At 60.0% G+C, this 27,093-nt stretch overlaps 3 protein-coding genes across 6 annotated transcripts; 2 read left to right on the plus strand and 1 right to left on the minus strand.

Annotated features, from left to right (window-relative positions):
- Positions 1-446: 446 nt before the first annotated feature.
- Positions 447-5,159, minus strand: IRF3 (interferon regulatory factor 3). The gene is made up of 8 exons (XM_023582834.2): positions 4,957-5,159; positions 4,044-4,216; positions 3,357-3,528; positions 3,187-3,269; positions 2,438-2,630; positions 1,944-2,324; positions 1,144-1,259; positions 447-697 (listed from the first exon to the last, which is right to left on the minus strand). Exons 2-8 carry the CDS (start codon positions 4,206-4,208, stop codon positions 512-514), a joined length of 1,296 nt encoding a protein of 431 aa, XP_023438602.2. The 5' UTR covers positions 4,209-4,216; positions 4,957-5,159; the 3' UTR covers positions 447-511.
- Positions 5,160-5,187: 28 nt separating this feature from the next.
- Positions 5,188-9,754, plus strand: BCL2L12 (BCL2 like 12). The gene is given in 8 exon segments (XM_012530667.3): positions 5,188-5,287; positions 5,290-5,517; positions 5,772-5,880; positions 6,079-6,221; positions 6,914-7,000; positions 7,085-7,176; positions 7,954-8,235; positions 9,517-9,754. Coding segments are annotated over 8 exon segments (1,077 nt in total). The 5' UTR covers positions 5,188-5,202; the 3' UTR covers positions 9,568-9,754.
- An 8,760-nt stretch (positions 9,755-18,514) lies between these two features.
- Positions 18,515-27,093, plus strand: PRMT1 (protein arginine methyltransferase 1). Of its 4 annotated transcripts, XM_058280617.2 has the most exons (11): positions 18,539-18,661; positions 20,757-20,810; positions 21,348-21,449; positions 22,064-22,219; positions 22,378-22,441; positions 23,755-23,897; positions 24,561-24,648; positions 24,720-24,835; positions 25,737-25,887; positions 26,131-26,252; positions 26,837-27,093. In XM_058280617.2, exons 1-11 carry the CDS (start codon positions 18,656-18,658, stop codon positions 26,918-26,920), a joined length of 1,086 nt encoding a protein of 361 aa, XP_058136600.1. In that variant the 5' UTR covers positions 18,539-18,655; the 3' UTR covers positions 26,921-27,093. The 4 variants fall into 4 exon arrangements, with proteins under 4 accessions (XP_058136602.1, XP_058136600.1, XP_058136603.1 ...); XM_058280619.2 differs by lacking the exon at positions 20,757-20,810 and having other exon boundaries at positions 18,515-18,661; XM_058280620.2 differs by lacking the exons at positions 18,539-18,661; positions 20,757-20,810 and adding an exon at positions 21,012-21,110.

The following is a 27,093-nucleotide window of genomic DNA, read 5'->3' on the forward strand; positions in this document are numbered from 1 at the left end:
AAGTGGGGCCTTTGCCCCCCATTGAGCCAAGTTCTTTTTCACAGCCCTGCAAGGCTGGAGTGATCTGGTCCACTCTGCCACAGAGAGGGAAGCTGAGGCACAGAGGCCACTCAGGGCTCCATCTTCCCCATTGGCAGGGGAGGGCTCTGCGCCCAGATGGCACCCCTGCACAGGCAGGGCAGGCCCAGGCTGAGTCTGCCCCGGAGCCTCCCACTGGAGCTGCCCCCACGCTCCTGACCAGACCTGGATCCCGCCCACTGCTCTGCAGCCTGGGCACCTCCCGGCCGAGCTGAGGCCAGACTGCCCCTGCACCACGCCTGGCCCCAGCCAGTGAGCACAAGGTTGGGGGCAGCTGGCACAGATAAGGAAACGGAGACCCCAAGCAGAAACGAGGCCCCATGGGGGTCTGAGCTAGCCTGGGGACACCTGATACCAGACACGTGGGGTGACAGTAGCAAGAAGTGGTTTATTGGCAGAGGCCAGGGTGAGCTGCACCCCTGAGGAGCAGGGCTCAGGCCTCCCCCATGGCCTGGAAGTCCATGTCCTCTATCAGGTCCTGGAGGCAGGCCTTGTACTGGTCAGAGGTGAGCGAGAGGGGCTGGCTGTTGGAGATGTGCAGGTCCACAGTGTTCTCCAGGGAGGAGGCTCCCATTGCCCGGGCCATGTCCAGCAAGGACCTGAGGCACGTGGGAACAACCTGCAGAAGTGGGGGCACAGTCAGGGGGCACACCCCGGCCACTGTCAGCCCTGGGAAAGATGGGACTACAACCCCGGGAGCCCATCAGGCCCAGGGCTGTTGGGACTTGTTTACCCCATATTTACACCTGGGGAGACCAGAGCCGTTCCTGGGGCTGAGGCCGCTGGAGGGTTCCCAGAAGGCCCTAGGACTGAGGCCCTTGTGGTCAGGACACCTGGGACTTGTACTTCCTTAGGCTGCAGGGACTTGAAGACCACAACTGGCACATGGCTCAGAGCTCAAAGCAGGTTTAGTGATGAGGCCACGAGAAGGACACCCAGGAGGTCCTGGGCATGAGAAACTGGTGGCTTCTCAGAAGGGCTTCTGGGAGTGCTGGTTCCTGGGAGCTACCCTTTCCCTTTGTAAGACCCACCCCGCTTGGCCCAGGGTCCCAGGGCTGCAGGCACCTTGACCATCACGAGCCTCTTGACCCATGGCTGGTCCTGGGGCCATGCCTCCCCCAAGCAGAACCAGATGGTATAGCGCGGCGAGCGTCCGCTTCCTTCCATGAAGGCAATCAGATCTGGGGGGTCCAGGAGCCTAGTCAGAGATGGGGAAAGGATTCTCTGCCCACCCCCAGACCCGAGGCATCGTCCCCCCTTCTTCCCTGAGGCCCCATCATCCCTCTGGTACAAACTGGGGTGTTGCTTCCTGTCACAGTAAGGCTGGAAGAGCCTCCTCCCTACCCTAAGCCTCAGCATTCAGAATGGGGAAACTGAGTCCCAGAGGAGGGGGGCCCATCCCCTAAGGGTGCCCAATGATTCTGCCACAGAAGGGGGTTGGTGTCTTTGCTCCTTAACTCTAAAAACCCAGGAAAGTGAGCACGTCTAAAACACAGCCATCAGCCACCTGTGGCTCGTTATTTAAACCACAAACGAGATGAAATTCTCCGTAGCCACACTGCAGCTCATGGACACCAAGTTGGCTGATGCAGAGACAGAACTTGCCCCTCACCCTCAGGTCGACTGGACAGCACCACCCTGGGGGATTTATTGGGCTTGCTCACTTGTTTCTCAACCACACTTGTTTCTCAACCACAATAAGTAACGAGGGTGATGGCCCTGGCAGCAAATTCCCAGAGCACCTTCTGTCTCTAGGGCCCTGTGTCTCCCACTGGCCAGAGCCAGGAGAGAGGAGAGGGGCTCGGGGCAGGGGCAGCGCTTGCCCTGGACTATACAGCAGTCAGGGCGGCCCCCGTCTTGCTCACCTTCCACAAAGGGCCTCAGGTCAAACACGCCGCCGTCCTCGTTCTTGGGGACCTCGCCTTCTGGCCCGTGTCTGCTGTTGGGGAGCAGCTCCTCGCCCATGGCCCAGTACACATGGCAGTGTCCCAGCCTCCGTGCCCAGAGCCGCTGCCCTGCCCTCCACAGGGCCAGGCCCCCTCCCAGGCAGCCGAGCACCCGCCGCACGAGTTCCACCACGGTCCCGTCCATCAGGGTGCCCTCGGGGTCCGGCAGTCTCATGGGCAGCCCGGGCAGCGTCCGGTCCTCCGCCTCTGACCCCACCAGCCGCAGGCCCCCAGGACAGAAGACGGTCTGCTGGAAGGCTTGGCGGCCCCGGTAGAAGGCCGTCACCTCGAACTCCCACTCTGGGCAGGGGCAGCAGGCGGTGTGAGTGGGGAGAGAGAGATGGAGAGAGCGACGGCATGAGGGCGTCCGTGGCCCCAGCTCCAGCCCCTCCCGTCCCGCAGCCAGCACTCACGGTCCTCGGGCACCAACAGTCCCTTCAGGGGGTTTTCGGCGGGCTCCAGGTTTGGGCAGGGAGCAGGTATGTCCAAGCTGGGGTTCAGCAAGAGCTGAGGGGGTTGCTCAGGGGCCACAGCCAGGCCCAAGGGTCCCCCATCTGGCAGTGGAGCCAGGACCATGTCACCCAGTAACTCCTCCAAAATGTTCTCCTGGAGGGGAAAAACGGGAGTGGCCGTCAACGGCCTCCTCTTGAGACTTCAACAGGACGGGGCCCTGTGTTCAGTGAGGGGCCACAGAGAAGCCATGCCCAAGCCTTGCCTGCAGGGGCTTCCGGGCTGGCAGAGGAGACAGCCACGGCCCCCGTGGCCCAGGAGAGGTGCTGACCCTGGCCAGGGGCTCTGGCTAATTCCAGCCTGGGCGTGGCCATGGGATTGGGAGCAGAAGGAAGAGTTCTCTGACAGAGGTCAGCAAGCCTGGGGGTGGAGAGGTGCCGAGTCCCCAAGAGGCTGAGGGCTCCCTGCAAAGCAAGGAAAGCTCTCAAACCTGGAAAGGGGTGCTGGGCCTTTGCCTGGCAGAAACGGACTTTCTGCCTGAGGACACGGAGGAAGCTGGGAGCAGGGGAGGGGCAGGGGCAGGTCTGGGCTGGACGGGGGGGGGGGGGGGGGGGGGGCAGACTGGAGGCTGCCATGGACAGTGGTGGAGGGGTGAGGCCCAAGCAGTCCCACAGGGATGGGGAGAAGAGGGGCAGGGCTGGGGCGCTCTCACCTGGGTATCAGGGGCGCTGTCTCTCCTGTTCGCGTCTGGGGACACATCTGGTGACACGTCTGGCTCAGGAGAGGCCCCAACTCCTGTCGAGGAAGGCAGTGAACAAAGCAGGGGTGCCGAGGACCCCTGAGAGCCCAGCCCCGCGAGCTGGGCCCCCACTCCTGGCACACCTGGGGCGACAAACTCGTAGATCTTGTGCGGGTCGACGGGGTCCTTGCTCCGGTCGTCCACCACGCGCAGCCCATCCTTCCGGTTCAGAGCCGACCGGAAATTCCTCTTCCAGGTCGGCCGGTCTTCCCTGTCCTTCCCGGGTGTGTAGGCGCCGCTTGCCTCGGCCCAGGCCTGGGGGAACAGCGGGACCCCAGGAATGACTTAGACCCGGCCCTCGGGGTGCTAACCCTCGCCTCGTGCCCTAAAACACCTGCCTCTCCGACCGGCTTCCTGGCTCAGTCAGGTCTCGACCCCACTTCTGGGATTCTCCAAGCGCCCCCACCTGAGCTTTCCAACGCAGCCCTCCAGGTCCTAGGGGGTGCCTGGCCACACCCACCACCCGTCCCCTCGCACCCCAACCCTGCCTACCGACCCACGAACACCCTAGCCTGGTGGTAACTGACTGCAGTTTGGGGGCTGAGCCACGCCCCCCGGAATGCTCTACCCCAAGGCCCCGCCCTCACGCTGCACATCCTCGGCCTTCTGACCCCGAATTCCCGGCTCCACCCGCGGAGCCTGGGCGTTCCCACCGGCTATCTGCCTGCCAGTGGCTCGCCCACCCCCCCTCAAGGGTCTCTAACCCCGGGGCCCCGCCCCCTCCAAGACTTCCGGCCTGCGTTCCCCGCCTCCGCGGCCGGTGCACCCACCTGGAAGATGCGGAAATCCTCCTGCTGGGCATCCTGCCGCAGGCCGTGCTTCCAGGGGATGCGGAAGCGCGTGCGGCTCTCGTCCACCCAGGCCACGCCCTCCAGCCGCCCCAGGTCCAGCTGCGCCCGCAGCCAGGGCAGGATCCGCGGCTTCTGGCTTCCCATCGCCCGGCCTGCGCGCAGGGGGCAGTGCCTGGGCGCGGGAGACCTCCCCCGCACACGCTGCCCGGGGGTCCCGCACCCCCACCCCGGACCACCCTCTCCTGGGGCCTCAGAGCGGAGCCCCCGCCCGTGCTTGCCTGGAGCACAGCCCGGCCTCCCGGGCTGGCACAGCGTAGAGCCTCCTCACTCTTAGCTGACCGTGGGTAGAGCGCCCCCTCCCCGAGGAACTCCCCAACTCAGCGAAGACCCACCCCCCGCATCCACCTGGAGGCCCCTCTGCGCCCTCAGCTTCTGCAGCGCACGCCATCGCCCACCTTCATTTCTCCAGTACAGTTTTTCTTCCATCGTGCCCCCCCTTCCCCATTACCCAACGCACATCCCCCCACTTGCACGTCGGAGCCCTCCTGGATTATTTCAGGGCAGACCCCCCCCTCCGCGGTGACCCCAGGGAGGGCTCTCCGAGTTTCCCCACGGAAGACGCCCCTGCCCCGATAGCCAGAGTAGATCTCCGTCCACATGCTCCCCACCCAGACAGGGCCCGCCCCCACTTTCTCCAGGGGACGCTGCCCTCCTCTCCGCTCCCCGCCCCCAGCTCGCCTCCGACCCCTCCGCCGCGTCCACGTCCCTTCCATCGGCCCTGACCGCCTAGGCCACCTCCCCCTCCGCGCGCTGGGTGCGGACACCCCCTTCCTCCGCGCGCCTCCCTCCCCGACCCCACCGTCGCTCGCCCCGGCTCTTCCGCGTTACCCACGTCGGGGCTCGCCCTGGTCTCCTGGGCTCCGCGCTAGCTCTCCAACTCCAAGCCGGGCACCCACTTCCCGCCCGCTGGCTGCTAGAGCGCTCGGGCTTGCTTTTCTAGCGAATTCTTGAAATTAAAACTTTGTTATCACTTGGGCGCCCGAGTCCAGGCCGAAGGGGCGGGCGCGGGCACCCGGCGCCTCCCCGCCGCCCTTATCGAGGGTTTCCGGCCGCGGGCACGGCATGCTGGGAACACCGTATGCAAATTGGCGGCGCCCGGCGGCCCGCCCCTGCCCGGTCTGGGTACCACCCGGGTCCAGTGCGCAGGCGCGGGAACAGGGAGGTAGAAAGTTTGCTCAAGTAGCGTGGGCGAGGCGGCGGCGGGGGGTCGGGGACCAGGCGAGCGGAGCGCGCGGGCTAGGTCTGCCGCGAGCAGGGAAGAGGAGGCCCGATTCTTCCGTACCCAAGCGTTCCAGATCCCCAAATTCCAGCCTGAGCCTGACAGTGGAACTACACCTCCCAGGAGGCTGCGCAGCAGGCGAGGACCGCAGGAGTTTGCCACGGAGCCTGCAGGGTCGGTAGTTCCCCATCCTGGAAGAGCTTCGGAATGCGGGAGTAGGAGCCCCCAGCCCCGTTCTCCCTCTGGGACCCAGGGGTCCGTGGCCCCAGCCGCCGCCTCTTTTCCCAGGATCCAGGCGTTTCAGCCCCCAGTCCCCTTCTCCCTTGGGGACTCATGAGGCCGAGCCCCTGATCCCTCCTAACTTGGGCCCCCAAACCTCCTCTTCCATGTGGCCCCTGGGGTCCAGTGCCCGGCTCCCCGTCTCACAGGTCCCCCCATGGCAGGCTCAGAGGAGCTGGGGCTCCGGGATGACACGCTCAGGGTCCTAGCCGCCTTCTTTAGGCGGGATGAGGTGTCTGGGCCCCCAGATACACCCGGGTAAGTGGGGTTGCCCTCCTCCCCCAAGGGCCCACTTTTGGGGTGGGGCCCTCTCTGACTCCTTTTCTGGGCCTGTCTCCCTCTTTTATACCTGGCTCTGCTCCCCGAGCGTGGGGCTGCAGGGAGAGGAGGCCCTCAGTGGGAAGAAGGAAGGGCTCACAGGGTGCCTCTGGGGTCACTCTCTGAGGTTCTCCCCAGGAGCCCCGCCCAGGAGCAGCCAGCAGACTTCCTGAGCCGCCTGCGCCGATGCCTTCCCTGCCCCCTAGGGCGAGGAGAAGTACCCCCTGACTCCCCTCGGCCTTGCTCCCTGCCCCTCCGTCCCTGCTACAGTTCTGGACCTGGTAAGAGATTTCCTCAGCTCACCTGTGAAACCAGCAGGGCCAGGAGCCTGGTTTCCTGAAGCAAAAATAAGACAAGGAACTACTTCAAGAGGCACTGAGCCCCATCGTCGTGGCTACCCCAAGTAAAAATTTCTGTCTGGGCTGGCCGTGGGTCCCTTTTATCTAGCTATTACCTCTCTCAGTCCATGCCTGTTTTCCTACCCTCAGGACTTTTAGAGCCACATACCCCCTGTAGTGGAGAAGGACCTGATTTTCAGTCACACCTCGCTAATTGTTGGGTTGTATGATCTGGGAAAATCCTTTCCCTTCCCTGCACCCTGGTTCTCCAATAGCAAATGAGAGACTAATTTGGAGTTGACCAACAGATTTCCTCTCACATGAGCCTGGGAAGACCAGTCATAGCTGCTGGGAGGAAAGAGCACCGAGAGCAGTAAGAGCAGGAAAGCTCTGTGTTTTCCTACCTGAAATGGGAAGATCTCCAAGGTGCAGTTTAGCCCTAACATTCTAAGTCCAGATTGGGACATGAAGTAGAAAATACTAGGGCTTGGGGGTCTTTTCCATTTTGCTCACTGCAGTTCAGTTTTTCTCCCATTATATGATGGAAATCGTTGCTGCCGGGAAAAATGGTTGGGAGGGGAGAATCCAGAAGTCAGTGATGGCCTGGAGACCCTCACTGATTCCTTCCACCCCAGGCCCAGCTACTCCAGACTTCTATGCCCTGGTGGCCCAGCGGCTGGAACAGCTGGTCCAAGAGCAGCTGAGATCCCCGCCTAGCCCAGGTGAGGCACCCAAGGGCCTCTGAGGAGGATGGGGGTAGGAGGGTAGCCACGTTTCTTCCCTCAGCAGAATTCTCTTGCCTCTAGAGTTACAGGGTCCCCCAACCACCGAGAAGGAAGCCCTGTTGCGGAGGCTGGTGGCCTTGCTGGAGGAGGAGGCGGAAGTCATCAACCAGAAGGTGATGGACCTTGGCTTCCATCCCTCATGGATGGGGACTGGGGGTGGCAGGGAACTGGGATGAGAAGCTGGGACTGCATTCTCATTGGCTGGTCAGAAGGGGAGCAGTTGAGATAAACCTTTCATGAAGTGTTGAGTGACAGGCGTATGGCCAGAGCACGCTTTTAGGCTAGTGGAGTTCCTGGGCTGTTAGAGGGGTGTGGCCATCAGAGATATGCCCTAGGAGGGAGATTGGGCCCAGCTGGGGAAGTAAAGGGGTGGTAACTTTGGGGTAGGGGGTCGGACTGTCTAAATCCTGAGGCCCTCATTGACTACAACGAGGGCGTGCCTTATGAGGGGAGGCAGTAAATGGACTGCTTGGGGGGCGTGGCATGTAACCTGCCCCGGAATCTGATTGACTCCTGAGCTTGGCAGAGTGCCTGGTCTTACCGTAATGGGGTGGTATAGAGCCAGGCTGGAGAACTTGGCCTGGTCTCCGGGTCTCTGATTGGCTGGGCAAGACTCCCAGGGGGCGTGGCTGGCAGATCAGCGTTCTAGAACGCAGCTGCAATGGGGCTTGGTCCTGATTGGCTGTCGAGGTCTCGACAGAGGCGTGGCTTAGCCGCTCAGGTTCTAGGCCCCAACCCTGGGAAGGTTTGGCTGAGCCCGGAGCCTTGCTTATGACTGGCTGGTGTGACTGCCGGGGGCGTGGCTTCGAGGAGGAGCCTCCTCCCATTGGCCAGCCCGGGCCGAGGGCGTGGCTGAGGCGGGCCCTGCCTCTTCCCTCCCCGCCCCGCAGCTGGCCTCGGACCCCGCCCTGCGCCGCCGGCTGGCCCGCCTCTCCGCCGGCTCCTTCGCCCGCCTGGTGGAGCTCTTCTCCAGCCGCGGGGGCCACCCCGGGCCCGCGCACGCCTCGGCGCCGTGCCCCGGCCCCCCGCCGCCGTCCCCGGAGCCCCTGGCGCGCCTGGCCCTGGCCCTGGAGCTGAGCCGGCGCGTGGCCCACCTGGGGGGCGCCCTGGCCGGGCTCAGCGTGGAGCACGTGCACAGCTTCGCGCCCTGGATCCAGGCCCACGGGGGCTGGGTGAGCCGCCGTCGCCGCCTCCCCGGGCCTCGCTTCCCGCAACTGGCAGTGGGGGGCGGCCTCTCAGGCTTCCCTGCCGTGAGGGCCGTTGTGGGGGGAAGACGGGGTGGCCCGCGTGGGCATTTGGCGCCTGGCGGGCCCCAGCGGCTGCCCGATGCCCCTCTCCGCCATGCCCCTGCCTCGCCTCCTCGCTGGACAGGGAGGCCCCCTTGTTCCCACTGGGGATCTCCGCCTCCTCCACGCACCGCCCTTCCCCGCCCGCTGCTCTCCGTGCTGCCCACTCACACCTCGCGGCAGGTGCTGGCGTTCACTTGTTCCGTGTCTACTCCTGACATGGCAGCTCGGAGCAGCAGGCCTCTTTCCTTTGCTGCTCACCGTGTCTCCAGTGCCCGCTAAGAGCTGGATGCCCGATGGGGCCCAGCGCTCTGGCCCTGCAGCCTTGGCAGCCCGGCGCACCTGCTTCGCCCCGAGCCCCCTGCCTCGCTCCCGCCCCCGGGCACGGTTTGTCTCGCGGACCCGCTGAGGGGTTCAGTGCGAGGAGGCGCAGGCGGGGCTCGGAGCACCGAGCCACTCGCGTCCTAACCTGGCAGGAGCGGGCCGGGTGTGGCTGGAGAGGATGAGCGAGGGCGGGAGGGAATGGGGGGCCCTGCGCGGGGAGCGGCGGGGGCTGCCGTCCGCGGTCACCCGCGCCCTCTGGCGGCCACGTGGGGGAACGGACTCTGCGGGTCGTGCGCTGGAGGCGCCCCTCAGACCTCCCAAACGAGACGGGTAGGAGACAGTGGGCCTAAGTGTCGCGCTCAGCGAAGAAGCGCACTTATTAGTAAAATGATTTTTCTTTCGATCAGGATAAGGGGTAAGCATGGGTGAACATTCCGGGTGGGCCAGGGACTTGGCCAAGGACTCCAGCCAGATGACCCCGTTTAAAGCACAAGCGAATGGGGTGCTGTCGTCCTCGTTTCACAGAAGCCGAGGGAAAAAATCCCCCACGCAGGAACTGGCGTCAGGATACTGACCAAAGCCAGGCTCTCAGAGCCCCAGGGCCTCTCTGTCCCTCTCTCTGGGTCTCAGTCCCCGTCTCTCGGTCTCTGTCCTCCTCTCTGAGTCTCTGTGTCCCCCGCCCCCCCCCCCCCCAGGCCTCTGTCCCTGCTCCCGGGTCTGCGTCCCCCTCCCCACTGGGCTGTCTGCTGTCCCCTGCCTCTGACATCCTGGGGCGGGGGTGGATACGGCTGTCAGTGGAGGACACCTTTCCTGGTGACAGGGCTCTGCCACTTTCCCCTCCAGGAGGGCATCCTGGCTGTTTCACCCGTGGACTTGAACTTACCCCTGGACTGAGATCACCCTCAGAAGCTGCTACAAAAGCCGACCTCATGCCCCTGCCCTCTGCAGGTGCTGTGCCAAGCCTGCCTGCGCCACTCAGGACTGTGGGGTGTGGCTGCCTTTTCTATTTTTGTTAAAAAAAAAAGAAATGAAAATCAGAAAATTGTTTATAAACTTTTCATATTAAAAAAAATTTTTTTAAGTGTTTGTTCTTTTGCTTGAGAACTAAAGTATCTCCCTCCCTAGGAAGAGATTAGGTTCAAATACTCTGGTTTATTAATTGAGGAAAGAACCAACTCGTGGGAAACAGACTTGGCCCAGTGGTTAGGGCGTCCGTCTACCACATGGGAGGTCCGCAGTTCAAACCCCGGGCCTCCTTGACCCGTGTGGAGCTGGCCCATGCGCAGTGCTGATGTGCGCAAGGAGTGCCCTGCCACGCAGGAGTGTCCCTGCGTAGGGGAGCCCCACGCGCAAGGAGTGCGCCCTGTAAGGAGAGCCACCCAGCGCGAGAGAAAGTGCAGCCCTCCCAGGAATGGCGCTGCACACACTTCCCGCGCCACTGATGACAGACAACAGAAGCAGACTAAGAAAGGAGACACAGCAAATAGACACAGAGAACAGACAACCAGGGGAGGGGGGGAAATTAAATAAATAAATAAACCTTAAAAAAAAAAAAAAAGAACCAACTCATTCCTTCTAGAAATATTCAGGATAGCGGATGTGGCTCAAGTGGTTGAGCGCCTGCTTCCCACATGAGAATTTCCAGGTTCAATCCCCAGCCACTGTACCTGGAAAAAAAAAAAATTTCTTCTGAGCACCTGCAAGAGCCGTCACGTGGACACGGCGTAGCATTCTTGATGGGATCTGCAAAGACTATCCCAGCTAATTACCTTTTATTTCCCTATTGGCCTGGTTTGTTTATTCCAGCGACTCCTATATGGATGGCCCTTGAGTTTTTCCAGGTTGTCGTGGAAGAAAGTTTCCAACTTCCTTCACAAAGTTTTCACGGCATCCCCCTCTCCTAGTTTTTCTCCTCTCTTCCCATTGCTCCTTCCGGTTTTTTGCTGGTTTCCTTACTTTTTAAAAACTTTTGCTGGTTTCTTTACCTCTGCCGATAAAGCAGGGGTTCCTCACCTTTTTAGGGCTGTGGACCCCTTTACAGGGTCACATGTCTACGAGCATGAAATGAAATGCACAAGGTTACAAAGGAAACCAATAATAAAGAAATAAAGCTATCACTATTACTATAAAAGCTTGTATAATAGTAGATGTGCCTCAGCACATTAACTAGAAAGACCTAGTGCTGTCTGCTCACTTGCATGATTGTGGAGTTGTCATGGCAATGAGTGACATCTCGAGGGGTGTAATGGGTTGAATTATCTCTCCCAAGGGATATGCTGAATGCCCAGCCCCTGGAGCCCATCCCTGTGACCTGATGGGGAAACGGAGTCTTGCAGATGTAATGGGGTTGAGGTCAGACTGAACGGAAGCGGGCCCTAATGCCAGGTGACAGAGGTCCTCACGCTAAGAGAAGAGAAACAGGCCGTGTGAAGACGGAGGCAGGAATTGGAGCGGTGCTGCCACAAGCCCAGAGACGCCAGAGGATGCCGCTAACCGCCAGCTGTCTGCTGGAGCGCAGCCCCGCCAACACCTCCATTTCAGATTTCAGGCCTCCAGAACCTTGGAGGAATACCTGGCTGTTGTCGCCCCACCACCCCCCTCCTTGTCTGTTTGCTTGTTGTTTTTGCTTATCTGCTCATTGTTTTTTTGGTGTTTTTTTGCTGGTCTGTTTTTTATTGAGGAGGCATCGAGAACCAAATCCAAGACCTCCCGTGTGGGAGGCGGATGCTCAACTGCTTGAGCCACATCCACTCCCGCCCGTAGCTGTTGTTTCAAGCACCCCAGTTTGAGCATGCTTTGCTATGGCAGCCCCAGAAAAACAGTGCCAGGTGTGTTGGTTCTCTATGGCTGGATAATGAGTTATCAACTCCGCAGCGCACAACACTAGGTGTTTACGAACATAGCTTCTGTGGGCCAGGAATCAGGGACCAGCTTAGCCGGGTCCCCTATTCATGGCCTTACCCGGCCGCAATCAAGTCGTGGGCTGGGTTTGAGGGCTAAAGAGACCCACGGGTTCTATGGTCATGGCAGATGGGGTTCACTGGCATGTCAGATGGCCCTTCTTTGGAGCTGGTGTTTCTACGTGATGGAGCTGGACTCACATGGGATCTCTTTTCATAAGACTTTCATCCTACTTTATTGGAATTGTAGTTGGTGTTGGGGTTTAAGATATATTTAGGGGATTTGAATCTCTGGACTGACAATATGATAGCCAGGCCCTGAGCGTCAACGGACTCCAGCTCCTACAATCTGATTTATTGGACTCACCTCACTCAGCTAAGATGGAGCTGAAGAAGGACAACCACCACACCATGGAGCCTAGAGTGCCTACAACTGAAAGCAGAAGGATTGCATCCAGTATCCATGTGGAATCTGAGCCTCCTCCTGACATAGAGGTGCAACGGACATAACCAATCCAAGGCCCACAGAGAAAAGGTGGCATTGGAGTGGAGTGGGAAAAGTGGACACGGTGTCTGATGGGTATGGGGAATGGCAGGAAGAGATGAGAGGTGGAGGCGCCTTTGGGACTTAGAGTTCGCCTGGATGGTGCTTCAGGGGCAATCACCGGACATTGTAAACCCTCCCAGGGCCCACTGGATGGAATGGGGGAGAGTATGGGCCATGTTGTGGACCATTGACCATGAGGTGCAGAGGTGCCCAGAGATGTACTTGCCGGGGGCAATGGATGTGTCATGATGAGGGGAGTGAGTTTTGCTGGGGGGGGAGTGGGGGGGTGGGGGTGGTCGGGCTGAACGGGACCTCATATATATATGTATATTTTTTAATGTAACATTTTTACAAAATCAATTAAAAAAAAAAAAAAGTCGTGGGCTGGGGCCGCGTCCCATCTGAAGCTCGCAGCGTTTCCCGGCCCACACAGCTGTTGGCAGAATCCATTTCCTTGCAGCGGCAAGATGCTGGGTGCCTGCCATGCATCTTCAAGACAAGCAGGAGGCGCTCTGGCCGCGGGGAAGCCATAAGCTTTTGTAAAGGGCACCGACTGATTGAGTCAGGCCCACCCACGGTCATCTCCTTTTTGGTGAGCTCAAAGCTCATCTGGGGGTGTGACTACACCTGTAAAACCCCTTCACCCTTGCCATATAAGGTAACGTAACCAAGGGGTGAGAGCCAGCTCCTTTTTCATATAACGTAACCTAGTCATCGTACCAGCAGGCAGAAATCATGGGGCCAGCTTGGAATTCTGCCGGCAACATGAGGTATCTACAACTGTCGTGTGATATAGACGTGTCCCTGATGTATCTTTGTCATCACGTCACAGGTGCAGCAAACCTGACTCTGGTTCGTTGCCCACATCCTTATTGAAGGAAATGTCAAGTTGCCATTTAGTGAGAAATGTAATTTTTTTACCATCTGAGCTCATGGAAACCTTGACTTTTTAAGTTGGCCCCACGTCAAGAGCCCCTGCTAAATGACTGCCGTGGGCTACATGTCTCCTTGGTGCTCTCACGTGTTCGTGGGCTGTGACCCCTACCATGGGCCAAAAAAGTTGCAATATTTAGAATTTACTAGTAGCCCCCTAGAGGCAAAGCAAAAAAGAAACAGGTTAATTCACTTTAACAATATATTTTATTTACCCTATAAATCCAAAATGTAATCACGTCAACCCGTAATATAAACATGGGGTGTGGGATATGTGGGAACCTTTTATATATATATATATTTTTTTTTTAAGATTTATTTATTTATTTAATTTCCCCCCCTCCCCTGGTTGTCTGTTCTTGGTGTCTGTTTGCTGCGTCTTGTTTCTTTGTCTGCTTCTGTTGTCGTCAGCGGCACGGGAAGTGTGGGCGGCGCCATTCCTGGGCAGGCTGCTCTTTCTTTTTCACGCTGGGCGGCTTTCCTCACGGCGCACTCCTTGCGCGTGGGGCTCCCCCACGCGGGGGACACCCTTGCGTGGCACGGCACTCCTTGCGCACATCAGCACCGCGCATGGCCAGCTCCACACGGGTCAAGGAGGCCTGGGGCCTGAACCGCGGACCTCCCATATGGTAGACGGACGCCCTAACCACTGGGCCAAAGTCCGTTTCCCTATATTTTTTAATGTAACATTTTTTGTGATCTATGTATCTTCAAAAAAAAATACAAAAAAAAATTAAATAGATTAACTGGAAAAAAATTTAAAAAATAAAAAGAAGGACTTTGCATGTTCAACAACAAAAATCTATTTCAGGCTCTTTCCCTTAGTACTACGTTTTTGAGCTGTGTGGGTTTTCTGCTCGCAGCACATCCTCACCCAGACTTGCATGGCCTGGGGTGCTCGACGCCCATGTGGCCAGTGGCTGCCATGATGGAAAATGCAGATTTTTTTTTTTTTTTTTTTTAGGTACCAGGACTGGGGATTGAGTCCCGGACCTTGTATGTGGGAAGCTGGTGCTCAACCACTGAGCCACATCAGCTCCCTGAGTGGTTTTTTCATTTGTTTGTTTTTTTGTTGTTGTTTGTTTTTAGGAGGCATAGGGGACTGAACCCAAGACCTTCCATGTGGGAAGCAGGCGCTCAACGGCTTGAGTCACATCCGCTCCAAGAATGCAGATTTTTTAAAGATTTATTTATTTATTTCTCTCCCCTTCCCCCACCCACCCTGGTTGTCTGTTCTCTGTGTCTATTTGCTGCGTCTTCTTTGTCCGCTTCTGTTGTTGTCAGCGGCACAGGAATCTGTGTTTCTTTTGCTGCATCATCTTGTTGTGTCATTTCTCCATGTGGGCGGCGCCATTCCTGGGCAGGCTGCACTTTCTTTCGTGCTGGGTGGCTCTCCTTACGGGTGCACTCCTTGTGCGTGGGGCTTCCTTACGCGGGGACACCCCTGCGTGCAGGGCACTCCTTGCGTGCATCAGCACTGTGCATGGGCCAGCTCCACACGGGTCAAGGAGGCCCAGGGTTTGAACTGCGGACCTCCCATGTGGTAGACGGATGCCCTAACCACTGGGCCAAGTCTGCCGCCAGAATGCAGATTTTGACACTGATGACTTCCCCGGTTCTGACTCTAGCCAGACCTCTCCCCACCTCACCCACTACCATCTCCACGGCAGTGATACTCGGTTATTTCCTAGTGTGAGAAAGACAGATTGCTGCAATTTTTTATTCTTACAATAGCACAGAGCAGAGGTAATTAATTGGGTCAAAATACCCAGAAATTTATTTTTAAAAAGTGTATTAGCACTTTTTCCAATTGCTAATACACTTGGAAAAATACCAAAATACTCTTCACGCCCAATAAAGCATGCAGTAGAGAAAATGGATTCAAAAGAGAACATTGGAAATCATCACCCCCTCGAGGCCCTTTTGGGAATCCATGACAACCTATTTCCCAACTATAACACTTACAACTCATTTATAATTCCCCTAATCGTGATCCTTCTGCTCTTTTTATTTGAATCTATAATTTTCAAGGTACCTGCTAACTTATATATGCTAACAAACCTGCGGATTGTTCACATGCCAAGTGCGCCCGCAGAGCTGGGGCCAGCCCCGCCTGCCCGGCTCTCAGGGCCTGCTGGACAACCAACAACGTGATGGCGCTGGAGCAGCCCGTTCCCAAAACAAAGCGTCTCTCCAACTGCAGGCACAATAACTCCTCCCCTCTGCCCACAATACCCAAGTCCCTTCTCAGTCTGAAGCGATCAGAGTGGACATGGTCCCAAATCCTCAAGACTGAGGAGTGAACAAAAATAAGGGGGGAGGGAAGCGGTTGTGGCTCAATCAGTGGGCTCCCATCTACCATATGGGAGGCCCTGGGTTCACGTCCCAGGGCCTCCTTGTGAAGGCTGGCTGGCCTGCACCTGCGGAGAGCTGACGGCCCACACCTGCAGAGAGCTGGTGCAACAAGAGGACGCAGCAAAGGGAGACAAGCAGACACAGAAGAACACACAGTGAATGGACACAGAAAGCAGACAGCGAGCAGGCAGCAAGCAAGCCGCAAGGGGGGGGGTGGGGATAAAAAAAAAACTTGAAAAAAAATAAGGGGGCGGTTTAACCACAGACCAAAGCAGGTTTTTTTTTTATTGTAGTTACTATCTTGTGTTAAAGGAGTAACTTGTAATATTGATATAAAATTTAAAAAAGAGAGAATGTTAAGGAAATGAAAAGGTAAGCCACAGATTGGGAGAAAATATTCTCAATTGATATGTCTGAAAAAGACTTGTATCTAGAACATAAAAGAACTTTATAATTTGTTAATAAGAAAACAAACTTTTTCTTTTAATTGGCAAAAAATTTGAATAGTCCCTTGACAAAAGAAGATCGACCAAAGGTCAATAAGCACATGAAAAGATGCCCACCATCTTTAGCTATCAGGGCAAAGAATGGTAAGACCACAGTGAGGTACCACTCTTTGCTTCCAGAATGGTTCAAATTAAAGACTGGTCATAGTGGGGAAGCGGATGTGGCTCAAGCAACTGCACTCCCACCTACCACATAAGAGGCCCTAGGTTCAGTTCTCACTGCCTTCTAAAGAAGATGAGCTGATGGGACAAGCTGATGCAACAAGAGACACAAGAAGAAAAACATAATGAGAGACGCAACAAAGGAGGGGGCAGAGGAAGCTCAAGTGATTAGGCGCCTACCTCCCACCTGGGAGGTGCAGGTTCAGTTCCTGGTGCCTCCTAAAAAGGAAGACGAGCGCATAGCAAACAGACATAGCAAGTGCAAAACAACAAGGAAGTGGGGAGAAATAAATAAAATAAATCTTAAAAAAAAAATTGGTCCTACCAAGCGCTTGCAAGGATGCAAACCGACTGGAATTTGTACACTGCTACCGCTGGTGGGAATACAAAATGATAGAACCCAGGTAGAAAACTGGCAGGGTCTTAGAAAGTTAAACATACACCTGGCAGATGACACAGCCATCAGACAGCCAGGAGGAACGAAAAGCATGCGGCCACAGGAAGACTTGTGAGGGAAAGTTTAGGGCTACTTTATTTGAAGTAGCCCCAAACTACCCAAATGTCCCAAAGGAAAGACCATGCTTATCTGCATCTCAGAAGCCTTATGCTCACCAAAAGCAACCTGACTCTAAAGAGTACATCTTGGATCATTCCTAACCCTGTGAAATTTTAGAAAAGGTAAAGTTAAACTGAAGCAACGGAAAGCAGAAAGTGGTTGTTTCCAGGGCTGGATGAAGGAGGTATTGAATGGACAGGGTCACAAGGGCACTCGATGGGGTGAAGCATCTATTCTACATGGAATACGATGGCGGTTACCCGGGGTGTGTATCCCAACTCAACAAACTACATTTAAATAGGTGCAGATTATTATGAAATAGGGAGATAGGGAGATGAGAGGGAGGGAGGGAGGGAGGGAGGAAGGATAAAGCTCAGCAGATAATTTGTTGCCAGACTCCCCGGGATCAAAACCCTGCTCAGCCATACTAGGCGCCCACCGGGCCTCGACTTCCTCATCTGCACGACAGGGGCAGTAACAGCCCCTCCCGCAGGGCTTGCGCCTCTGAAGCCTTCCAGCTCGGTGGCCATAGCTACAAAGTGACAGGCCTGGAAGGGTGAGGAAGGGCCGCCCCGCTGGCGGGAGGAAGTATCCCGACCCCAGCACAGAAGGCGGATGGCGGGAACTGGGAGGGGGGTCAGTGATGGGGGGCCGGGGGAGGCCCTGAGCAGGGGCGGGGCTGGGTCGGATCGGGGTCAGGCGGTGGGGATGGGAGGTAGTCGAGGGGGGACTGGAGGCAGGGAGGCCCGGAGGAATCTGAGCTAAGGGTCCTGGTGGAAGAGGAGGGTCTGGGCGCGCCTGGGGCCTGACAGTTGCGGGTGGCAGGGGCCCGGGCGGCCAGGCCCGCGGACTAGGTGGCGCCCTACCTATTTGGGGCCCCCAGGACAGCGGCTTGGGGGGACACAGGAGTATCACAGAGGGGCTAACAACGAGGAGATCTTGTAGATTTTAATGGGAGGCGCCCGCCAGCAAGCAAGGCATGCCAGGTGTCCCACCAGCCTCCACATTGGCCCGGAGATACTACATGCGGCTCATTTAGGCATTGGAGCGGGGTTTGGACTGAGGGTGGTGGGGTGAGAGCCAGGAGAGGCGGTCCATGAAGCCAGCCCCTTTCACCCATCTCCGATCCATGGAGAACTTTTCCTGCACTCCAGGAAAGCTTCCCGGAGGAAGTGGCGTCCAGGGGCGAGGGTGTTTCTGCCTGGGGCGGGGCATGGGCGAAGGCGCTGGGGGTTTAATAAACAGACCACTTGAGCAGAAGACGGGGGGTTAAGTGCTACTTCGCACTTGTTTGGGGAACGCAGAGAACTCCTCCCTCTCCGTGGGCTTCCCGGGGCTTCCTTTCTTCCCTCAGGCAAATGGGCACAGGCGCCCTGGTTCCCTCGGACTCCCCTGGGGCTGGGAGAAGCCCCCGAAGGGAAGATGAGTGACAGTTCCTGTGAGCCAATCGCTGGAGCCAAAATCCTACCTTCCTCCCTCGAGGGCCAATCACCGCGTTCTCCTTGAGACCAGCCCGCCGCCGAGAGCTGGCCGAAGGCCTCGTGACGCCTCCCCTGGGACCAACTAATGGCAGCGCTCAGGAGGCGGGCCGTCTCGGTGATGGACAGCTCTAGTTTAAGATGTCCGCCTAGCGCGGGGCCCGCCGGGAAGCTTTGAGACCGGGCAGGGGGGGATGGGGCGGGAACTCCTGGTTGACTTTGCCCAATCACCGCTCGCGCTTCTGGCGATGGACGGGCGGTCTTTCCCATCCCCGGTCGACTTGAGGGGGCGGGGCTCGGCACGCCAGACTGGGCAAGCCCTGGCGCTTTAACAGGCGTCCAGTTCACCCAATCGCCAGACAGATTTCCCGGACGGGCCGCCTCCATTGCCAATGAGATCTCCTGGCGGGGTCGCGGTGGGCGGGCCGTGGCCCCTCCGGTATAAGGCGGTCCCGGGGGAGCGCGGAGAAAGGGGGGGTCTCGGCGGCCGGAGGAGGAGTAGGTGCGGGTGAAGATGGGCGGCAGCCGAGGCCGCGAACTGCATCATGGAGGTGAGCGCCTGGCGCGCCGCCGGCGGCGGGGGGAGGCCCGGGGTCGCGGTTTTCTGCCTCGGTCATGGGGAAGGGGCTGCGAGGCGGCGGATTGGGGCTGGGGGCGCCCAGCGGCCCGGAAGGGGCTCCGCATGCCCGCGATCCGAGGACACCGCTGGATGGGGGGGGGTTCCCTAGCTTTCGGGGACCTGCGGCACCCGCCGAGCCGAGGGCTTCATCCCCCCCCCTTGTGGAGACGGGCTGGGGGCGCTTCCGGCCGGGCCCCCACGTGGCCGCGGCACGGGCGACGGGGAGGGGGGATGTGCGATGCCCCGTGGCCCCGCGGGCTCCACGTGCGGGACAAAGGCCCCCGCCCCCGGCCGGGGGAGGGGGCGCCCGGGGGGGCGGAGTGGAGGCTCCCACCCTCCCTCGGAGGCCCTCGGGACCCCTCCCCCGGAGCCGGGGGACCTAAGCTGAGAGGCGGAGCTAACCTGGGGCCTTCCGCGCCGCAGGGGGTCTCTCGGGTGGGGCGGTGCGCCGCGTCCCTCCAGCACCCCCTCGCAGGTCCGGGGGCATCTGCTGGGGCGTCGGTCCAGGTTTCGTGTCCTCCTGGCAGGGATGGGAGGAACACGCCCCACCCGTTTCCTGTCCCTGGACTCTACCCCGCCTGGGGTTTTAGGAGCTGGGGGGATGGGGCGTGCCCCTGTGACCTCCCTGTGGGTGGGAGTGCGCCTCGATGAAGGAGATCATTCCCGATTAGGCGCCGTGCACCCCCTGGTGGCCATTTCTGGGTGTGGGAGGGACATCTTTTTCATGGGGCGTGGCTCCAAGCCCACCTTCCTCTGGGTGCCTCCTGGGGCTGGAGGGCGTGTGCCTACTGAGAAGGGGATGTGTTCGGGATATAGGCCCCGGGCTTTGCCCTCCCCGGGAGTCCTCTCTCTCCCCCGGGGCATTTGAGAGTCGGGAGATGACCTGCGCCTTCTGGAAGCCGTCAGTGGGCTCCTTGAGTCCGGATTCAGGAAGTGGTTTCCAGTGAGGTTTAGTTCTTGTGTGGCCATGTGGTTCCATGACGGTGTTTCAAGCCCTACTGGCGCCAGGGCCTCTTGGTGGTGGTGGTATTGGTGGTACTGGGAAATGGGCCCCCTGGGGAAGTCCCCACACCAGCTGCCCGTCTCCCAGGCTTGGGAACAGACCGGGGCCTGGGGGTGGTCACATCTGGAAGAGATGTCTAGTGGTGCTCACTCACCGCCATTGCCCCCGCTGCGGAGCCCTCACTGGAGTGTGGGAAGCAGCCTCCTTCGCTCCCCGGGGGCCACTCAGTGCCTCCCCTCTCCTTTGGCTGGCACCTGGGTCTGGGCTGTCTGGGTAGAGGAAATATTTTCCCGGAGGGGGCCTGGGATGGGTGTCTGAATGGGCGAGATGGGCTCTGACACCCCAGGCCCCCGGCCTGGGGCCCTTTCAGTCATAAGAGGGGTCCAGAGCCTGGCGCTGCTCCCTGGGGCCCCTCCCTCCTAGGTAGAGGGTAAGAAGGAGCTGGGGGAATTGCGTCCAGCTGCTTTTGTTCGGGGCTTCCTGTGCCCAAGGCAGGAACCGGGGCTGGGGTGCCTGTGTGCCACACCTCCTTTCTGGAAGCCTCTCAGATGAGGGCCTGGTTTGCAGAGGTGGCCGTGGCCCACTGGGCACACCCTGCCAGCCCCCCGGCAGCTATTCCTGGCACCCCAGGTTGGGGGGTATGTGTCAGAAAGTGTCACCTAATCTGGGGGGATTAGATGAGGGAGCGACAGCTGGCAGTGCCTTGTGCCTGGCGGTGCCAGCTCTGGCATGGATGGGGGAGGTGGATGGGCAGATGCCTGGCCAGTGAGGGGCATTGCTGGGGGGGTGGGCCACCATCTCTCCAGCCACAGCTGGGACAGGAAAATGTCCTTGCTCCTCCCCCCTCCCCATTCTTAAACAGCCCTGCCTCTTACCTTGCTTCCTCTGCCCCCACTCCCCCCCAGAGAGGAGGACAAACTGCAGGCATCCCCCCTCCCAGCCCCGGTGCCCAGCCCCAGCCCGGCCTGGCCGGCCCCTCGCCACTCCCATTAGCTAATCCTTTCTCCCTGTTACTCTCTCCTAGAATTTTGTAGCCACCTTGGCTAATGGGATGAGCCTCCAGCCGCCTCTTGAAGAAGTAAATATCCTTTTGTGAGACCCTTCCCCACCTCCACATAAATACATATCCTGCCACACACTAGATCTTTTCTAACCAAGAGCCCTTTTTGCCCCAAACCAGTCTACCCTGTGCCCCCAACACTTCGTCCCGGCCCCTCCAGCCTGGTGGCCCCTGCCAGGCCTCCCTACTGTGGCTACTTCCTTAACTTCACTTCCAGCCCCCCCCCCTTGCCCTGCCCTGTGTCTGCCCCCTTTTGCCTTCCCCTCCCCTCCCCAGCTGTGGGCTGAGCTAGAGACGGGGGCAGAGACTGGAGAGATGGTAGGCGTGGCTGAGGTATCAGGTACCCTGGGTGGTGCTCTGGGGGGGCCTGCAAGAGGAAAGTGGGGGTGTTAGGGCTTGGGTCACCTGGGGGAGGCAGGATGGCAGGTGGGGGCTGTAGGGTCGCTGTGATAAGATGTGGAGGGCTCTGCACTCCAGGGAGAAATAGGGACCTGGAGGTTTAAGGGGCCGTGGGCGCCCCCCGATTGATGCCTGCTCCCATCTGCCCCCTCCCAGGTGTCCTGTGGCCAAGCAGAAAGCAGCGAGAAGCCCAACGCTGAGGATATGACGTCCAAAGATTACTACTTCGACTCCTATGCGCATTTCGGCATCCACGAGGTGAGCTGGGACAGCTCCTCGGCCTGGGGAGTCCTGGGCTGGGGAGTCCTGAGCGGGCTGCTGGGGGCAGGGGGGAGGCGGCCTTTCCCACGCACGGGTGCCGCTTAGCCTGCCCAGGCCGCCCCTCTGCGCATGCGCATGCGAGGCCTGCCTAGCCCGGGGCGCCTCTCCCGGCCGTTGCCTTGGAGACCGAGGTTAGCCCGGAGCGAGACCGCGCTCCCGAGGCCAGGGTGAGAGTGCGCATGCGCGCCTGAGACTTCAGCCCCCTGCTGGTCCCTGTCGCCCTCTAGTGACCACCGGTGGGACTACGCCCCCAGCTGCTCCCACCCAGTTTCAGGGGTCTCAGAGTGTAGGTGGGATCGTTCTTAAAAAACAAAAGACGTTTTAAAGCCAAGGATGGCTTAGGTGGCGACGGTCGAGTCTGGCTAAGGTGGGAGTTTGATCTACCCTGTCTGACCGCTGAGATAGTCAGAAGGGGAACTACTCATTCCAAGGAGATGAAGCGAGTGGGAGGGCCCGAACTCCAGCTAGCCACGCCGCCAAGGTGTGGGGGCAAGGACACCCGTTTTCCAGCCGAGGACCCGGTCCCCTCACGGCGTCGTGCCCTCCCCCAGGAGATGCTGAAGGACGAGGTGCGCACCCTCACGTACCGCAACTCCATGTTCCACAACCGGCACCTCTTCAAGGACAAGGTGGTGCTGGACGTGGGGTCAGGCACGGGCATCCTCTGCATGTTCGCGGCCAAGGCCGGGGCCCGCAAGGTCATCGGGGTGAGTCCTGGGGGCGGAAGCGCCCGTCGGGGTTGGGGGCCACGGGTGGGCCTGGAGGACGGAGGGCGCGTCAGGCCTCGGGGGTGGGGGAGAAGGAGGATGGGGCCAAGGGTGGTGCCGCAAGGAGGAGCTCACCCTCCCTTCTTCCTGGACCCCAGATCGAGTGTTCCAGCATCTCTGATTATGCGGTGAAGATTGTCAAAGCCAACAAGTTAGACCACGGTGAGCCCGGGAGGACGACGGGCTGGTGGGGACACAGTGGGTGATTCCCAGCTTCCCTAGGGCCCTCGGCAAGGGGGCGGGGCCACTGATGGGCCACACGGTCAGCTGTCCCTCCCATGTGGCCTTCCGGGCTGGCGGCAGCTGAGGACTCGTGACTTAGCAGCAGGCGTGGTGTTCCAGCTTCGAGTCTGAGGGTTGAGCTTGTGAGCCTGGGGCCCCAGTCTTAAAGGGCTAGGGCAAGAAGCAGTCTCTGATTTCTTAAGTAGGAGCGTCCTGTGGTCAACTCTTGAGTGAAAAGTTGTCTCTCCATCTCAGCCATCCTTTTTAGAATTTAACCAGCATTCCCTTCCAGCAAAGTGTACCCGTCAGTGGCATTAGGCACAACGTCATGCAGCCGTCACCACTACATGTTTCCATCACTTTTTTACCCCAAGTAGAAACTGTATCCATGAAACAGACATTCCCCACGCATTTGTCTCCCGGCTCCTGGTACCCTCCCTCCTGCTTTTGGAATTGGATGGCTCTAGAGAGTTTGTGTGGGTGGAGTCTCCGTGTTGGGTCTTCTGTGTTCTGGCTATGCCACGGATCCAAACCTCATTCCTTCTGATGGCTGAGTGATGCTCCATCGTGTGGATAGTCTACCTTTTGTTCGGCCAGTCACTTGGTGGATGCTTGGCTTGTGTCCTGCTGTTGGCTGTCGTGAATAACGCTGCAGTGAACTCTGGTGTACGAGCGTCTGTCCGAATCCTGGCTTTCCGTTTTTCCGGGGTGTACACATAGGAGCGGACTGGCTGGGTCGGATGGTAATTCTCTGGCTTTTTGAGGAACCGATTAGAAAGTTGGGTAGGTGTCGCCAGACGGCCTCCCGTAGCCGTTCCACCCTTCGGCACTCGCACCAGCACGTGGAGGGCGCAGGGCATGCTGGAGGAGGGCAGCTGCCCAGCGTGAGGGCTTGCCGCAGGCGGACACCCGGGGCGCGCCTCCCCTTCAGGGACACTGGTGAGCAAGCTCCCAGTCTCAGCGCTCGGCTCTCGGGACTGTTTTCACGTGGCAGCAAATCGCCGCTGTGACCTCAGCTCGCCTGTAAGCCCTTCTCTGTGTCTCTTTCTCGACGTCACCTCGTCCCCCATCCCCGTGAAGCTTCTGCCACTGCCTCGGCCACGCAGGGCCCAGGGGGACCAGAGTGCAGGCTGGGCCTTAGAGCAGAGTTAGCAGGGTGTGTCTTCAGCAGCAGTTCTTGGAAAGTGCTCCCATCCAGCGCCCTAGGGACACTCCGGGAGGTCCCCAGGGCTGACTGCCACCCTCACCCACAGTGGTGACCATCATCAAAGGGAAGGTGGAGGAGGTGGAGCTCCCTGTGGAGAAGGTGGACATCGTCATCAGCGAGTGGATGGGCTACTGCCTCTTCTATGAGTCCATGCTCAACACCGTGCTCTATGCCCGTGACAAGTGGCTGGTGAGGCCTTGGCGGGGCGGGGGTGGCCCACGCCGAGGGGAGCTAACGCGGGCGACTGACCGCTCAGGTGCTGGAAGGCCAACAGCCAGGGGAGGGTAGGCATGGAACCGGGTGACAGTGTCACTAGGATGTTGATGCTGGGAGAAGAAACAGGCAAAGGGATGCAGAGGGGCTAGGAGGTGCCTGGGAACCGGGCGAAGCATGGAAGGCCCCGCAGGGCTCCGGGGGAAGAGCGTTCTGGGCAGAGGAAAGAGCCAGTGCACAGGTCCTGGGGTACGAGCGAGTTAGTGGCGTGTTGAGGCCAGTGTGGCCAGAGTGGAACGAGGGTCTGGAAGAGCGGTGGGAGGTGAGGTTGGAGGGAAGGGCTGGTGGAGGGGTGTGCAGCTGGCGCAGGACCTGGGGGGACTGCTGCTCCTTCAGGAGGAGCCCGGGAGGGTCCTAAGCAGTGGAGGGGCAGGTGGGGACCTGGGTCCATGGGCGCCCCCTGGTGGCCACCTGGGGATGAAGCCCCAGTAGTGAACCCCAGGAGGAGCCGCTGCAGGGGTCCAGGTGGGAGGTGACTGGCTCAGACCGGAGTGGGCAGGGGTGGAGAACGGGGGGCCCGAGGCCTGAAGGCCCAGGGAGGGGCCCCTGCCTTCACGGCCTCACCCTGTCCCTCCACAGGCGCCTGACGGCCTCATCTTCCCCGACCGAGCCACGCTCTACGTGACAGCCATCGAGGACCGGCAGTACAAAGACTACAAGATCCATTGTGAGCAGGGGGGCTGCGGGCGGGCGGGCGCCCAGGCCCGGGCAGGGCTTACCCTCCTGCTGCCTCCCCAGGGTGGGAGAACGTCTATGGCTTTGACATGTCCTGCATCAAAGACGTGGCCATCAAGGAGCCCCTGGTGGACGTGGTGGACCCCAAGCAGCTGGTCACCAACGCCTGCCTCATAAAGGTGAGCGGGCGGGGGCTGGGTGTCCCCCGGGGCTGGAAGCCCCGCATGGGTGCCGGGGCAGGAGGGGCCTTCCCGAGGTCGTGGCCGCCTGGGCCGTTGGAACCACCGAATCAGGTCCCCTAAGAGCTTCACCCGCCCTGCTGGGCGTCGGGCTGGGTCCCCAGGTGCAGCAGGGGGCAGGCGAGTCCCCAGGTCACTGGGGACGCTCGGGGTCAGGACTGCCTGGCCACCCCAGAGCTCCCAGCCTCAGGAGGGCAGGCCGTGGAGCCCCAGAATCACGTGGGGTGAGGGAGGAGTGCAGCCAGTGCAGGACGGGCTGGCGTGGTGGGCGGGGGGGCTTGGTGAGGGAGCGGGTGGGTGCCTGAGGGCAGGTGGTGCAGGCAGGGACTCCGAGCCGGCTGCCTGGGCGAGAACCCTGGGGTTCGCGCTGAGAGAATTACGTGTCAGGAAAGGGGCATGGGGAGGCATGGGGGGTGGATGCAAAGCACCCTGGGAAGAGGCTCCTGTAGTTGAGAGAGGGTGGTGGCCTGGAGCAGGGCATGGCCCTGGGGGGTTCTGGGTAGGAAGTACTTCCCACCCTATTCAGGAAGTAGGACTGTCAGGCTTGGGGCTTGGAGGTGGGAAAGAAGGGAACAAGTGGGATCTAGTGCGGAACCCCAGGTTTTTGGTTTGGACACCTGGCTGGGTGTGGGGGACAGGGGCCGGCGAGTGAAGAGCAGAGGCCTGAAGCCAGGTGGGAGGCGGCCAGTGGGAAGGGGCAGCGTGGGTGCCGGCGGTGGGCACTGGCGGGGGGAAGGCTGCTGTGCCTGGGCAGTGGGGGTGGGGGGCGTCCGAGGGTGCGTGGCCCACGGCACAGAGCTGGGGACTCCAGGCAGGCGTGACTGACGGGGGCTGCCCGCAGGAGGTGGACATCTACACCGTGAAGGTGGAGGACCTGACCTTCACCTCGCCCTTCTGCCTGCAAGTGAAGCGCAACGACTACGTCCACGCCCTCGTGGCCTACTTCAACATCGAGTTCACCCGCTGCCACAAGAGGACCGGCTTCTCCACCAGTGAGAGGGCGGCGGGCGGGGGCTGCGCACGGGCCAGAAGCGGGGGCCCAGGGAGCCCCGGGGACAGAGGGCGCTGCAGATACATGGCTGCGGGAAAGTACCCGTGAGCAGGCTGTGCCTCGGTTTCCCCATCTTGGGATTAAATGACTCACCCTAGGCTGGGGTGTCCAGGCCGAGGGAGCAGTGAGGGCGGAGGCCAGAGGCAGGCGGCGAGGGCGGCCGCTCACCCCCCGCCCCCCACAGGCCCCGAGTCCCCGTACACGCACTGGAAGCAGACGGTGTTCTACATGGAGGACTACCTGACCGTCAAGACGGGCGAGGAGATCTTTGGCACCATCGGCATGCGGCCCAACGCCAAGAACAACGTGAGGCCCGGGCGGGCGCTGCGGGCCCTGCGGGCGGGGTGCGGGCTCGGCCCGCGGCAGGCCAGAGACCTGGGGCCCAGGCCTGGCCACACAGACTGAGCACTTCCGGGGTCGCTGTGCGGACAGGGGCGCAGGCAGAGGAGCAGGGGCCGGGGCGGGGGGTGGGCCTCCTGACACCTGGCAGGCCCCGGGGCAAAGGCTGGAGGCCACCAGCCGTGGAGAGGGAGGGAGGGGGCGGGCGGGTGATGGGCAGGAGGGAGCTTGGCTTCCAGGCAGCCTGGGAGGAGAGGAAGTGGGGACCCTGGGAGGGTCTGAAGGGGAGAAAACTGGGTCAGCACCTGGAGGAGGAAGCAGTCCAGGGGTTTACTGTTTATACAAAGAAGGAAGAAGTGCCTGGCAGAGGAAGTAGCTGGTCGGAATGGCCTTGGGGGGAGAAACCTCTGAGCTCGGCCCCAGGGGTCTTAAGGTGGCTGGGGCAGCGGGTAGGGTGGCAGCGGCAGGTGGTGGTGGCAGCGGGCGGGTAGCAGCGAGCGGCAGGTGGGGTGGCAGCGAGCGGCTCACCACCCTCACACCCTCCTCCGCAGCGCGACCTGGACTTCACCATCGACCTGGACTTCAAGGGCCAGCTCTGCGAGCTGTCCTGCTCCACCGACTACCGGATGCGCTGAGGGCCGGGCCGGGCGCCCCTCAGCGTGGTGGGGGCTCCCCCTTCCTCTTCCTCCCTCCTGCAGAAGGGGGTTTTAGGGGTCTGGGCTGGGGGAGGGGGGCACATCGTGACTGTGTTTTTCATAACTTATGTTTTTATATGGTTGCATTTACGCCAATAAATCCTCAGCTGGGA

The sequence above is a fragment of the Dasypus novemcinctus genome, chromosome 18 (genome assembly GCF_030445035.2).
Source record: "Dasypus novemcinctus isolate mDasNov1 chromosome 18, mDasNov1.1.hap2, whole genome shotgun sequence".
Classification (NCBI taxonomy): Eukaryota; Metazoa; Chordata; class Mammalia; order Cingulata; family Dasypodidae; genus Dasypus; species Dasypus novemcinctus.